The 15,434-nt window shown below is 43.5% G+C and overlaps 1 protein-coding gene across 16 annotated transcripts in view; it reads left to right on the top strand.

Annotated features, from left to right (window-relative positions):
• Nucleotides 1–12,724, top strand: part of CEP112 (centrosomal protein 112) — a 417,919-nt gene extending 405,195 nt beyond the window's left edge. For all 16 annotated transcript variants that reach the window (XR_014820925.1, XM_084983965.1, XM_084983960.1 and 13 more), the window contains 3 exons: nucleotides 7,762–7,863; nucleotides 11,206–11,270; nucleotides 12,269–12,724. Coding sequence is in view for 15 of the 16 variants with exons in the window: in XM_084983965.1 (XP_084840091.1) it covers nucleotides 7,762–7,863; nucleotides 11,206–11,270; nucleotides 12,269–12,272 (171 nt within the window). In the remaining variant the exon portion in view is untranslated. The remainder of the gene's footprint in view (nucleotides 1–7,761; nucleotides 7,864–11,205; nucleotides 11,271–12,268) is intronic.
• Nucleotides 12,725–15,434: the final 2,710 nt, after the last annotated feature.

Below are 15,434 nucleotides of genomic sequence, written 5' to 3'. Positions count from 1 at the left end.
AGATCCTAAACCCACTGAGCAAGACCAGGATCGAACCCCCATCCTCATGGATGCTCTTCAGGTTCATTTCCACTGAGCCACAACAGGAACTCCTGTTCTGTCTTGTTTTAATGAGCAATATTTTGGTGGCAAGTGACAGTAAATGCAACCCGAACTGAAATGTCAAAGGACAAGGCTCTTGGCAGCTGCAGCCTGATTAAGGGCCCAGGTTCAGCCTCTCCTTTCTCTGGGTTGTCTCCTCTCTCAAGCCATCTTGAGAGCAAGATGGTTGTCACAGCCCCAGAGTGACATCCCTTATGTGAAGTCCGGCGGGTGAGCAAGTCTGTCCCGTGACTCTGGGTGGCTGGTCTCCTGAACTAAGATCACATACCCAGCCCTCAACCTCAGCCGTCACAGCACAGGGGAATGTGATATGACAATCAGCGAGGCCCTGGAACGTACCCCTTACCTGCGACTCCACACCTGTGACAAGTGGGACGGTGGGGGGGGAGGGGTGGGATCCAGTTACCAGAAGGTCTTGAAAGGATGGATGCTAGGGGGGGCGGGGGGGATGGGTGCAAAACCACACACGTGAAATTCTCAGCGAGCACCTCCGAAGGCCGTGTTGTTTACTGAGCACCATTGGATGGTTTCAGCCGTTCACCTCCATCAGAGGTACAGTTTATGGGCAAAATCACATTCGGAATTTTAATATCACACATGTTGATTTCACTCACAACCTCAGTCTCTGTAGATAGTTAAGTCTTTGGTGCATGAACAGATTTGGGCAGTTTATTGGTAATTTTCTGGCCTTCGATGATCTTACCCATTTTCCCACCTTTTCCATGTGTGTCCGTAGTTCTTACCAGACTTAACCAGACCCACATTTTCTTTTTGGTGTCAGGAATCTTTTCAGTTACGAAAGGTGGATTTAGAGCATCTAGATCTAATTAAGTTCTGGGTTCAAACCATTGCCTTCGTCGTCAGGCGACAGTTTTCTCCACAGTACCAGAAAGCAGTTCCTTCTTCCGGAGAACCTCACCCTCTCTAAAAACTAGTTCAGGCCGCCCTTCCACTGTGGGGTCAGCAGCTGCTTTCCTAATCGGCGCCCCCGCTCCCGAGGCCCAGGAAGCAGCAGGCTTCACTCTCTTGGGGCGGAAATTGGTCCCTGTGACCAGGAAACAGAGGTCTCCTCTGAGCTGCAGCCACCAACGAGGGGGCACCGGTTGGGATAAAGAACCATAAGGTAAAACTTTATTGAAGAAAGAGGGGGAAATGCATATTTGGAAGGTTAAGAAAATTATGGCCACTTTTGACGAGTTTGCTTCCTATCTCAGACTCCAAGTACACAGGCTGTGCCGCAGAGCACGCTTTGCTTAGGATAGATGGCTCGTGGAAGTTGCTGTGGCAACATATAAAACCTCAACCCCAGTAAAAATGAAATTTCTTCGAAGGCAGTGCTTTTTTTCTCAGCTGCACAAGAGCAATTATTGGCATCATCTTTCACTACTATTTCTTTCATTCTTATTCTTCAAACCGCATTGGAATTCAGTATCAAACCTATACATTCTACCCACTCGTTCCCTTAAAAAGCCCATGCAGAACCTTTCTCTCACACAAAGGCCCATCATCATGGCTCAGAAACATCCTCCACCTTCCTGTTTGCATTGCATTGAGTCCCCCCAGCGCCTCGCTCCCTGGGCTGCACCCTGCTGACCTCTTACCTAGCTTCCACCACCCAAAGCCTGGTGTCTTTGGAATGCCCTCTACTTACCCCTACTGTGGTGCCCACCCAGGTCACCTTCCCTCAGAGTGTAGGCTGCTCCCCGAAGTTAGCTCTGGTTATTTCCCTCCATCTCTAGCCTCTGCCATCCAGCCACGGAGCCAGCTCAGCTGGCTTTATGGCATTCAGCTAAGCCGGGCGTTAGGACAGGGTTCTGAATAAACTAAGCCACATTGAGTAGAAGCATCTGGTAATGTTCCTTAGCCCTCTCATGTATTTCTAGTTGGTAGGAATCCAGGCTGGGTGGAGAGAGTGTTTCTAGCTGAGCTCTCCTTAAATCATTTAGCAGGGAGCAGCGATTCCCACCTGTGGCAAGAGTCTGAGAAAATCCACAGATACACCAACCATTGTTGGTAGCCTGGCTGCATAATATTGCTCAAAAACAGCACTGTTTTCCAAATGTATGTAGATTGTTGTAATTATAAAATGAAAATCCATTTAAAGTTGACTCTGAATTTACAGACGCTTTCTGTCATTATATACTTTTTCAGTCATTGAATAGTAAAAATACAAAAAGAGATTTATATGGAATCCTCAGGTTAATCATGAATGCATGCAAATAATTTGCCATAAGGATTTATAGTATTGCAAATAATTAGCAAAAAGGCTACTGATAGAAATTGGCTAAATGAGGGAGTTCCCTTCATGGCTCAGCAGTTAATGAACCTGACTAGGATCTATGAGGACACAGGTTCAATCCTTGGCCTCCCTCAGTGGGTTAAGGATCCGGCGTTGCCATGAGCTGTGGTGTAGGTCACAGACTCAGCCCAGATCCCTTGTTGCTGTGGCTGCGGCATAGGCTGGCCGGCAGCTGAAGCTCCAATTTGACCCCTACCTGGGAACCTCCGTATGCCACAGGTGCAGCCCTAAAAAGCAAAAAAAAAAAAAAAAAAAAAAAATTGGCTAAATGAAATATATACATATACAAATCATGACATCTAAACATAATAGTATAATGAAATTTACCTGCAGATACTCTCCATTATATGATGCTGTAATAACTAACATTTTTTGAACGTTTACTAAGTGCCACTTTTAAAACTTGTCCATTAAATCATTTAGTCCTCACAATAGCCTTGAGAAAGCAGTTTTAATTCCCATTCTCCTGATAAGGAAACTGAGGCACAGAGGAGTTAGCCTTCCCAGGGCATAGCCCAGACTCAGCTCCAGACATTTCCATCCCCGAATCTGGGCTTTCAATCCCCATGCTTTACTATATTAAGTTAAAAGGCACGTTATAGTCTGTCCTTTTATACCAGAAGGCTCTATCCAGTCATGTTATGGGGTGCTTCAAACACTCAACCATGATGGGTAAATATAAAAAGAGAAAACTGGAGTTCCTGTCGTGGTTTAGTGGTTAATGAATCCGACTAGGAACCATGAGGCTGCGGGTTCGATCCCTGGCCTTGCTCAGTGGGTTAAGGATCCGGCGTTGCCGTGAGCTGTGGTGTAGGTTGCAGACGCAGCTCAGATCCCACGTTGCTGTGGCTCTGGCGTAGGCTGGCAGCTGTAGCTCTGATTCGACCCCTAGCCTGGGAACCCCCATATGCCTCAGGTGCGGCCCTAGAAAAGACCAAAAAAAAAAAAAAAAAAAACCAGAGCCAGGACGAGCCGGCTCTCTGGAAGGATGTCCTCCAGCCCCTGTTAGGTTAGGAAGAGCACCAATGTGCGGTGGATGAAGCTACTCTAACTGGTTGTGTCTGCGAGATCCGTTTCCTTTGGAGGTGAAGGGAACATGTCAGCATGTGGAAGGATTATGTGAGAAACTGCAGAACACAGTGGCTAAGAATATATGCTTGACAGTCAGACTGCCTGAGTTCAAATCATAGCTTACCCCTCTGTACTTACCTCACTGGGTTGTCAGAAGGATTAAAATGCAGAACTTCTTAAAATGCTTAGAATTGTAACCAGCACAAAGAAAGCACTCAATAAACGCTTGCTGGTAATAACGTCATTAACCTCATAAATAGAGTAAAACATATTGGTTAAAGTTTTCCATGACTTTATTAAAGTAATGGGATTCCGCTTGGTATAATGATTATTAAATTCAGGATTTGGGTTTAAGGATTCAGGTTAGTAATATTTTCCTGATAGACAGTCTCACTCATAGGTGAGGTAATTTCACATTTTCCAAGGGCACTTTTTAAGTTCACTCAGATTCACCGAAATCCCAAAAACAAAGAAAAAAAGGAGTAGATAGAAAGTGGAAATGCCAGGCTCCTCAATAAAAGTTGAGAAACTAGAGCATACTGAATTTTAAAAGTGATGGAAGGGGTAGTGGTGATCAAAGAACAGCCTTGCTCACACACAATTTTCTGCTGTCTATGACCTAGCTTCCAATAGAGGGATAGCATCAGAAGTGAAAATCAAAGTGGGGTGACGCATGTTCATTGCAGCACTATTCACAATAGCCAGGATATGGAAACAACCCAAATGTCCATCAACAGATGATTGGATTCGGAAGATGTGGTATATATACACAATGGAATACTACTCAGCCATAAAAAAGAATGACATAATGCCATTTGCAGCAACATGAATGGAACTAGAGACTCTCATACTGAGTGAAATGAGCCAGAAAGACAAAGACAAATACCATATGATATCGCTTATAACTGGAATCTAATATCCAGCACAAATGAACATCTCCTCAGAAAAGAAAATCATGGACTTGGAGAAAAGACTTGTGGCTGCCTGATGGGAGGGGGAGGGAGTGGGAGGGATCGGGAGCTTGGGCTTATCAGACACAACTTAGAATAGATTTACAAGGAGATCCTGCTGAGTAGCATTGAGAACTTTGTCTAGATACTCATGTTGCAACAGAACAAAGGGTGGGGGAAAAAATGTAATTGTAATGTATACATGTAAGGATAACTTGATACCCTTGCTGTACAGTGGGAAAATAAAATAAAATAAAAACAAAGTGGGGTGAGACAAGAGAAGCTATGAGCAGAGTTCCCTGGTGGCTCAGTGGGGTAAGGATCTGACATTGTCACTCTTGTGGCACCAGTTTGATCCCTGGCCCAGGAATTGCCACATGGCATGGGCATGGCCAAAAAAAGAGCAAGAAGAACTATGAGCATTAACTAAAGGACTTAAACATTTGGCCATGACTAGCAAAGCAGTTGAGAACTAAGAGGAGATGGGCCCCAAGAACAAACAAAATAATAGATTTTGTTTGAAAGGGTATTGAAGACAACAAATCATAGTTGGGACCTGCCCCAGCTCACTCCCCCTACTTCAACATTCAGCAAATAGTTGATTCCATTCAAAAATGAAATTTTAACTTTTTTAAGAAAAAGGAACTAGCACAAGATCCTTGCTAGATTGAGAGAAAGAAGGAATGTAAGCAAAAAGCAAGTTAAAACATAGGTCAAATGGGAAATTACTCAAGAAAGAGGGAGAAGGTTCAGAAAAATTATAGTTCTTTGAAACAGTTCTTCATGAAGTCAGAACATTTACAAAACACATTGATATATCTATGTCAAGGAAAAGGTTGCGGGAAGAGAGAGAGAAGAAGAAGAAAAGAGATGTGTTTAAAGATGATGTAATTCAGCAAAGATGAAAAGTGATCTCTCAGAGCTTGGGAAAATGGTAGCCAAAAATCAAAGATTATAGAGTTGAAAACCATATTAGAAGAAACAAAAATAGGAAAATCATAACTGAAAATATATAAGGAAATATGGCTATCACACAAAATGAAATGAAAATATAAAATATATATAAGTTGATAAGAAAGTGAAATAATAGAGAAAATTATAATTATGGAAAATTGTCAAAGAAGAGCCAACGCATGCAAAATCTCTGTTCCCAGAGAAGAGGACAAATAGAAAAAATTAGTACATAATATGAATATATGTAGCTATAATAGAAAACAATTTTTCTGACAAAAGAAACTTTTCTTCAAAGATTTGAATATAAAGATAAAAAGGACACACACAATGTCTCAGGAAAATTAATATGGAATCATGAATACCAAAACCTGTCCCAGTGAAATTACTGAATCAAAGCAAATATAAGAGCATATAGGCATCCAAGCAGAGAAAGAAAGTCACATTCAACATGGAAAAAAAATTAGCCTCGCTTCAGATTTCACCATAGCAGTGCCAGAAGACATTGAGGAAACATTCCAAAGTTCTGAGAGAAAGAAAGTAGGACAGGACCATTTTTATACCCAGCCAAGTTGTCTTGCACATGTGCAGGCAGTGGGCAGACATTCTAAACAACCACAGGTGGAAGAAATAGAGCAAACATGAGCCCTTTTTAAAAGTAGTAGCTCAAAATTCAGAGCCACTGTTGAGTGAAAAAGGTCAATATATAGTGGCCTCTGAGTCCTTGGTAAAGGTTGCCCCTAAGGTCGGATTTGTAAATCATGTGTTTTACTTTGTGTTTGCCTTTCACTTGAGTAAGCTGATAGATGTTGGACCTAAGACCAAGAAGTTTATAAAGTGGGGAAAAATCAAATGTTGCATCAGTGGGGGAGATCATTTTTCCCCCACTGACTAGGATCTATGAGGACACAGATTCAATCCTTGGCCTCCCTCAGTGGGTTAAGGATCCGTGATTTATTAAGTATAAATCACAAGAGTATAACATACCTCAAAGCAATACTTTGTCAGGAGTTCCTGTTGTGGCTCAGTGATTAACGAACCTGACTAGTATCCATGAGGACGCGGCAATCCCTGGCCCTGCTCAGTGGGTTAAGGATCCGGCGTTGCCATGAGCTGTGGTGTAGGTTGCAGACGCGGCTCGGATCCCGCATTGCTATGACAGTGGCCTAAGCCAGCAGCTAGAGCTCCGATTGGACCCCTAGCCTGGGAACCTCCATATGCCCTAAAAAGAGACCCCCCCCCAAAAAATACTTTGTCAAAAATTGAAAAACTATATTCTAGAACATTTGCCATGGTATTTTAACAGGTAATAAAAGTAACTATTAGAGGACATTTCTTGCTTAGTTTAGTATAAGAAAATTTGAGAATTAAAGGCTAGTAGTTTTAAATTATCCTCAGTAAACCCATAGACTTGTCTAACTGAACTCAGCTGCACATATTTTCATATTTACCTTATTTCCAGGTATGTCCAATGCATCATTTGTGGGATACATTGAAATTCAGCTTTGCTATTTAGTTAAGTCACACAGAGCACATGCAACAAATTTTCTCATTCCATAGCATCTCAGGACAAAGAGAAATAAAGAAACAGAGCTGGAGAAAGACACCAAGACAGACACACTCACACTCATCTTTACACTCAAACACACCTTTTCATCCTGCTCAAGCATATTCTTCCAAAGGCTTGCCTTCCACCTTCATCTGTTTCTAGCTTCAGCTTTTAGAGAGATGAATGGGATGAGCCACCAGCCTTTCCTTTACCAGCCCAGTGACCATCAGTTAGTTGAGCAAAACCTGACTGTATTCTGGAGGCCGTGGGAAATTCATGAATCAAGTCCACTCATGATGACAAGGATACTCTGGTCCACCTGTTTAGGGGAGACTTGGAGACACAGCTGTGCAGATTTTCCTTCATTCATATCTTCAGAATCATAATGATTATATCAAGCACCCAGGTGTCTAGACAGTTTCGGGGAGGGTCTTAATCAAACCAACAACATAGCATGAATTGTCCTCAAATCACTGTTTAGTATGATCATAATCACGTCCTGATCAAGAAGAGGCTGTAGGATTAGCATCATGCATACATCATGAGTGGAGAAGAAGAACAGGTGTTTTACGTATCCAGTGCTGGAAATTGTGTGAAAAGGATTTTAAAGAAACAAAGTGTTGCCACAGGGAATGTCTCTCCAAGACTCCCAAGGACAGACTGAATATCTTTTTAAGTTCGTAACTATGTTTCCCCTTATTTCACTTTGGTTGTCTGGTGTCTGACCATGTGTAACAAACTTACCTTTGTGATGAATGGATATTATTCTGGGATTTCTTGAATTCAAAAAGATCATTTCTGTGGTTAAAAAAAAATGAGCCTTTTTTTTTCCACTTTAGATAACTTACATACGACAAGAGTATGAAACAAAATTGAAAGGATTGATGCCAGCATCGCTAAGACAAGAACTTGAAGACACTATCTCCTCCCTAAAGTCACAGGTAATTCATGACTAGACTCAGGGAATTTTCCGAGGGTTTATTACGTGATGTGCATATACCAATTAATAAGTTTGATTCTGGAGTTCCCGTCGTGGTGCAGTGGTTAACGAATCCGACTAGGAACCATGAGGTTGCGGGTTCGGTCCCTGGCCTTGCTCAGTGGGTTAACGATCCGGCGTTGCCGTGAGCTGTGGTGTAGGTCGCAGACGCGGCTCGGATCCCGAGTTGCTGTGGCTCTGGCATAGGCTGGCGGCTACAGCTCCGATTAGACCCCTAGCCTGGGAACCTCCATATGCCATGAGAGCGGCCCAAGGAATGGCAAAAAGGAAAAAAAAATAATAATAATAAGTTTGATTCTAAATTAATGCCAGAAATCAATGCAATGTCCTAGGATAACCTAGTGCCAGGATGAATTGTCTTTTGGTTTGGGGAGTTTTTTAGAATTTTTTTCTTACCAGTTTAAGAACGCTTTGTCTTGATAAGATTTTCTTAAAAGCATCCTTGAAATGGAAAAGTTCCGTTCTGGTTACGTTTATTTACAGTCCACATTCCAGTACAGGCTCACCCTTTTCTTCTTGGTAGCAGGCCCCAAATGCCATCCCTCGCACATCGCTGATTCCTTCCTGTGTGAAAGTGCCCAGAAATGAAAAACATGGCTAAGTCAGAAGCATTTTTATTCCACTGTATTTTATATGATTGTTAGGATAACAAGATAGATTTTAAGACCAAGGCAAGACAATGACAAGGTATTCAAACAATTAGGTTAAGTATTTCTGCTGAAATGGGTCGTTCTTAGTATAGTGGTTTTATGAGGGAGAAAACTGACTTCACTTTAGATACTAATTTAAAAACTTCCTACATTTTTCTCTAAAACAAGTTTTATGTATTGCCATGTATATTTGACATAGCTTTAGTTTTATATATTGCTAATTTCTTTTTTTTAAAAAACTGAGTGTTTGAACTCAACATGAGAAAGAGTTCATATAGTCCCATGTCTAATACACTTAGAAATTTAAAGCATCCTTTTTTTTTCTCCGTACCCATGGCATGTGGAAGGTCCCAGACCAGGGATTCAATACGAGCTGCAGCTGCAACCTGTGTCGCAGGGCGGAGACGATGCCAGATCCTTGAACCAATGCGCTACAGCAGACACTCCTAAAGCACACTCCTTTATTTCTGGCAAATCTTCACAAAGGAAAGATTTCTTTGCTCTCCGTGCCAGGAGCAATGCCTGTCACAGAGCAGGGCTCAGTAAATTGATTTACAAGTAAGACAAATGACATCACTTGATGATATTCACATTCGCCATTTATAATGCGTAAGACTGTGTGGAGCAAATGTTAGCTGCACCTCTTATGTTCCCCTCAGTCAGAATCTCTTAGCTGAAGATGAAAAGGTCATTACATCAATCCTTACACTACCGTGAGCTGTTGCTTCCAAAGGCTAAGAGGAAAGGTGCTGCGCTCAATCCTGCATGTGAGAATGAGTCCCGCAGGAGAGTGCTGACTTAGAAAGGGTTAAGCCATCTCTCTCTCTCTGTGAACAGCTCTCCCGAGGTGTGGTTTACCCATTAACTTTGTAGGGGGGCTTCCTCAGGGTCAGCTGTGTAGCACCTTCAGAGGAGTTTTTTTAAGGAAAAAAAAAAAGAAAAGAAATCTGATATCCACCTGCAGGGCTTCTGTTATCATTCATATCATTTCACTGTAATAAAAGCCACTCCAGCCTCCCAAAACTGGATGTTGACCCAGAAAGAGCGCTGCCAGCTGCGTTGGGGCCTCAGCATCGGCAGCTGCATGGAGGAGTCACAGGCCATAGAGTGAGCAAATTTAGTTTGAAAGCACAGGTGCCTGTGTTTTTGAAAATTGTTGGAATTCGGATGGCAGATCACAGGGGGGGCAGGGAAGTGGAATCAGTGTCGTCCATCCATCTGTCAAAATTATCAATTGTCCTGTGGGTCCTTTGAGCAACTGGATAAAATGAAGAGCAGGATGGTATTACAAATAAGCAAAACCAAGGGGACCGTTTTGACATGTACCCATTTCGAAAAACTGTGCTCCCCTCTCTCACAAGCACGTTTTCTATTCTGCCAGCTGTACTCTCTTGCATAACTATGTTTCAGAACCAACCGTTGCCATGGTTTCCGTTCAGACCAAAGAAGCGAGAGTAAACAATTCCGAAGTGATCAAACACCACTGACTCTTGATTACATGAAGCCCTAAGTTATCCCCAGACCATATTTCTTTGGTTGTATAAGGTGCTTTTGAATTTATACCTGATGTAGGCATCTTTAAGAGTATAGGAATTTGTGCTTGAAAATAATCCAACCGTGTGGCGAAGGTCTGGGTTAAGGGAATATACTTGGCAACTCAGTGTCCTCCATCCCAAGCCGCTCCAGAGGGGGGGCGGCGGCGTGGTACCTGCCAGGCGCTCTGTACTAGGCAGTTTCTAGTGGTCATTTCGTGTCATCCTCCCAATCTTGGAAAGTGGCTGTCCTTAACCCCATTTCACAGACGGGGCAACGAGAGCACTAGGAACTTTCCTAGAGCTGTAGGTGCCAGGCCAGGAATTGAACCCAAGTTGGCCTAACTCCACACCAAGCTCAGGCCCTTTCCACTACAAAATACTGTCTCTCCAACCTCAGGGACTCCCCAGGATGGATCAAGGTTTCTAGTAGGCAGTGGTTTCCGTTCCACTCAGCCACTCATTCACCCATAAACAGCGAGGGCACACGAGCCACGTGCCCAGCCCGGGATGGAAGCTGGGGATAGAGATGAGTAGAGGTCATCCTGCTCCGGAGAGCTCTCGGGTTTGAAGGAGAGGCGGGAAAACAAAGAAGCACAAGCAGCGCCAGTAGCCGAATAGGAGAGCACAGAGCAGGGGGCCCAGGACGGGAGGAGATGAGCATGGAGAGGGGTCAAGGAATTCAGTAGGAGAGGTGACCTTGAACCACGTAGTGGAGGACAAATAGGAGGTAGTTGGCCAGTCATCCCGAAGAGAGAACATGGCCCATGTCAAAGGGCCAAAGAGTGGGCAAGACTTGGGGTTTAAGGTGGTGATGGTGGGAGGGGCCTGAAGAGAGATGAAGCCGCAAAGATAGGCTGGGGCCGGATCAGAATGGCTCTGCTGTGCCGGGTTTGAACTCGGTTCTGTAGTCTCTGAAGACTTCTCAGGAGGGATGCAATGCGGTCAAATATAAAAAAGCACCGCATTAACATGCAACAGATCCTCTGTGTTGTATCCAGAGGGTTGTCTGAATTTAAATAAGCTCCTACCCTACTCCACTTGCACAACGCTGCCGCTTAAGCCACCTTCATCCTTTCTCACATGAGGTGTCTCTTCTAGGTTAGCTTCCTGCAGAAAAGAGCATCCATCCTTCAAGAGGAGCTGACATCGTACCAGGGCAGAAGGTACAGCCGCCCTCCGAGGGCTTTCTCATGAGTTTGTGTTGTCTGCTCCGTGAGCTTCCTGGTTGGCTGTTAAGACCTTTCTTAAAATACTTTGGGAAAAAAAGACATTTTTAGTAAAGAGCCTGTCCTGGAGAGGTCCCCCGCCCCTTGTAATCACGGGGCTGTGTGGGTACTGTCCAAACAGGTGAGTCAGCCGGTATCTGACAAGTCCAGGCCTCACCTGCAGACTCACGACAGACTTTGTCCTGAAGCCTGGGTGCGGGTTAAGGAGACACTGTCTTCCTAAGACAGTGAGATGATGCAGTCCTTCTTGTGGGCCCACATCTTCAAAGCCCCACATCCCCCGAGGCCTGGCACTGTCACCCATCCGCTTCCCGCCCCAAACAGATGAAAGGCTCAGTGATGTCACAACACCTGCCCAATATTGGTGCCCCCAGAGCGCTTCTCGGGGATGCAGAGCTTTTGAGTCCAGCGCTGTCAGACGTCGCTGACAGAGATCATGTTCCCCGCTCTGATTCCGTCAACAGCCCTGCTCTTAGTGCAGTGAAAGGCTGAGCCGTTTATTGGGCCTTGAATTGAAAGTTAGGAACTTTGAATACCTGCTGCGTATATAAAACAGATAAACCACAAGGATTTACTGTATAGCCCAGGGCCATAGTCAACATCTTCTAATAACCTATAATGGAAAAAATTGAAAAAGAAACAGTTTGTAAATATACCAATTCACTTGTCAGTACACCTGAAACTAACACAATATTGTAGATCAACTGTCCTTCGATTAAAAAAAAAAAAAAAGTAAAAACTTTGTGAGTCACTTTTCAAATAATTCTGTTGCTTGGTGTCGATGGGATTTGATCTCTTATAAGTATAAATGATAAAATTTTGATATCAAATATCTTTTTAACCTCTCTCCAGCTCCTCCTGAATTCAAACATATTTTATTGACACGCCCATTAAACCTAGAGAAAATTGTTAACTTTGGGGTTTTTGATTTTCAGGTAACTGCATGAAGGCTTTACCTGCGCACCAGGAGAGTGTAGTGGAGTTAACTGTCTGGGCCGCAGTGTGGATTTCTTCCAACAGGTTTGAAGGTTTCTGTCAAGTAATCTGTGAGATCCATGACATTTTAAAATACTTAAATGTAATTAAGATCATAAAAACATGCATCACTCTGCACTAATGGGATGGCTTCACTCGTGTCTGCCTAAGTTATTTTTTGAACATTCCTTTAGTTCGGATTTTCCATTTCCGCGTGCATTTGAGCGTGTACTGAGAATTGGCTCTATCGGGAAAAGAAAGGATTTCTCGCCGTGCCTCGTTAATGCTTTGGCGTAGAATTTCACCAGTTGCGTCTGATCGGAATCCCGTTTGTAGTATCATATCAGAACTTTTAACATGTTTACATTGTTTTCATGTTCATGTTCATGTATTATTAAAATATTATTTTGTACTTAGCAGTTTTATTTCTACTTTTTTAAAAAAATACTTCTACTTTTTATGGCATCTCATTTGCTCAAACAAAATTATATGGTACTTTTTTTCCCTAGAAAATACTGACAGCCTCAAATTGTGCTATGGGAAAAAAAAAAAAATACCTTCTGTCATGTCAAAGGTCAAATCCATAAGCAGCACATCTACTTAGGATAAAAACCACTGAGTCATCTCCCGTCAGTCCAAGTACTTGTTACCACGGTCTCCAGTCTCATCTTGGGGGTCCGGAGGCAGAGCTGTGTGAGAATTTTATGTAGCAGCTGCGGTTTTACTGTTACTTTCTCTACCTCTGATGTTATGGTTGTTGTTTAGTTGTAAAATCAATCGACGCTCTGTGAAAAAGCCTACCGGGTACAGACGTGCTGGGAGGATGCTCGGCACACTAGCAAGTGATGGCAGAAGGAGCTTTGTTTGGTTCCATTTTCCTGGTCCAGAGACTGTGGCCTTGACTCCCACGGAGGGACGTGCAGGTCCCCTCCCAGATGCCAGGGAGCAGGTTTGTGCTGGTCAGTCAGCGCCCATTTGCCGAGGACGTTGTGAATTGCAGTGGATGCTTGCTTTGTGTTCTGCTGTCTGTGCTGTGGTGCGTGCCACGGGCCCTTTGAGACCCTCCAAAACTCTGGCCCGTGGGCAGGGCTGTAATCATCTGGTTTCCCGGGAATGGACAGGGCAGAGCATTTATTTACCGTCTTTCAAATTCTTTTCTCTTTCCCACACCCTTCTTTGTTGTCGGCTGCCCAGGGATTAATTGCCCTTTTTTGTACGGTAACTGAGACATGGAGATGATAAGGAAGCAACAGATTTTATAGCCACTTCCAAAGCCAGGGCCGGAATCTGTGTAAGCGCTGCCTTGTGGCCGGCAGCCATCAGTAAGGCCTCACATTCGTGCACTGAATCACCTCTGCCTGGTCACCGCTCTGCCTGGGGAGGGTCATCTGACACCTCCTCCAGGAATCCAAGTCTCTACCCTTTGAAAGGTCGGGTTTTTCTTGTATGTACAATAAATTACAGCGCTGGCTTAAAAAATATCCAAGAAAAAAAATTGTATCAGATGCTGTTGAAACTACTTAACAAAGAAAGACAGTTGGTACTCAGACTGTGATTTAGTACTTGGAAGGCAAAGATTGTGACCACTGATTAATTTTAAGTACTTCTGTACAGACCGTGGAAAACAGGCTGAAGCTCAGCAGATTTCATTAGGAGTCATTAGCTGCTTGAAGTGAACATGCTTCGGGAATTGCATTGTGGGCTGGAAATGGAATTCCCACTCAAGAATATTTGTTTTCCGTGCATAAACATCAGTAGGTGTTTTGGAGAGTTGCCAGCTATTCTTTCCTTTCCTCATTTCAAGGGTTATGAAATTACAGACACCAGTGAACCTCTGACACAAACCCCAGATCCTGTCTCTTTGGAAGCAGGTCATGGGCGTCTGGGGGTAAACGGACTGAAACTTTGGGTCAGTTTGATTGTATGTGATGGGAATTAGGTGATGGACACTAATGTTTTTGTGAACATTCTCTGGTAAAGGAAGAGAAAGAAAAAAATTGCACATGGCATGTTTAAAATTCCTTCCTGAATTGAGTGCTCCGTATATAAATGGCTACTGGGAGAGAAAGCAAGTGCTCGGGAAATAAATTATAAACGGCGTGCCTTATTTTAAAATCATCCAAGATGTCAGCCTTTCTTTTATCTGGTGGAAGATCACTTGTTCATCACACGTACTTGATTTAGTTACATTTCAAGCAGTTATTATCAGCTACTACCCCCCCCAAGTCAAGCACCTGTGCTTTTTTACATGTCACCACATAATTGGCAACAGGTAGTAGCTGATGGAGCCTATGGAACAAGCTGGGCAGAAGGAAAGCCAGGGACCTCGGGGGCCTTGGTGTGGATGCTTATCCATTAGGGTGTCGGGCAGGAGAAGGGTTCACGGGACTGTTGGGTGTCAGTCATCAGCAGATGCCAGGATTTTGTTTGAAGCCACCATCTCTGCATCACGGAACAGTGGGCTGTTTCAGGGGCCTGACCTCTGGTGTTCCCTCGTCCCCACTTAACAGTCCACTCCTATCCAGGGATGCGATGGAAACAGCAAAGGACTAGGAGAGGGGGAATGGAGGATGGATGGGCTTGCTTCCTGGTTTGTGCAAAAGTCCTGACCATGACTCAAGGGCGATAGCTCAGATTCAAACCTTAGCCTGTAGGGTCACATGTTAACAGTGCCTTCCTCGGAAACGGGCGCAGGCTTAACAGTGGCGAGCAACCTCATTAAAAGAATCTGCAGAGAAAGTGCAGAAAGAGGAAACTGAGTCTGAATTAACAATTAACAGCTTTCTTATTGAAGTGCATTACCATCTGCAGAAGGCAGTGGTGTCCCGACTTTTCTTTCTCAGAGTCAAAAGGAAAGGTGAAACATCAAAAATGGCGGGAGGAAAGTTTCAGAACACAAGGTCATTTTAATTCATAGTTTCCTTAGAAGAACTATCTCTTCTCAGCTTTCATATTTTGTTCAGAAAGGTCGTCTCTTTTAAGCCTTGTCATTAAAGACGGTTTGCTCTTTAAAGTGAATTATCAAAGGGTGCAGAAATTGCAAGTTACTGAAACTAAAATGCATGATCAATTTTAAGTCTGCTAACTAAAGCTTACTTAAAATTGGATGTGCTTTTGCCCTGGCAG

This window comes from Sus scrofa, chromosome 12 (assembly GCF_054392235.1).
Source record: "Sus scrofa isolate SSC_HxYL_T2T_F1_AM1 chromosome 12, Sscrofa_HxYL_maternal_Yorkshire_Landrace_v2.0, whole genome shotgun sequence".
NCBI classification, from domain to species: domain Eukaryota; kingdom Metazoa; phylum Chordata; class Mammalia; order Artiodactyla; family Suidae; genus Sus; species Sus scrofa.
The sequence above is the reverse complement of the archived record's forward strand: the minus strand, read 5'-3'. Positions and strand labels throughout refer to the sequence as shown.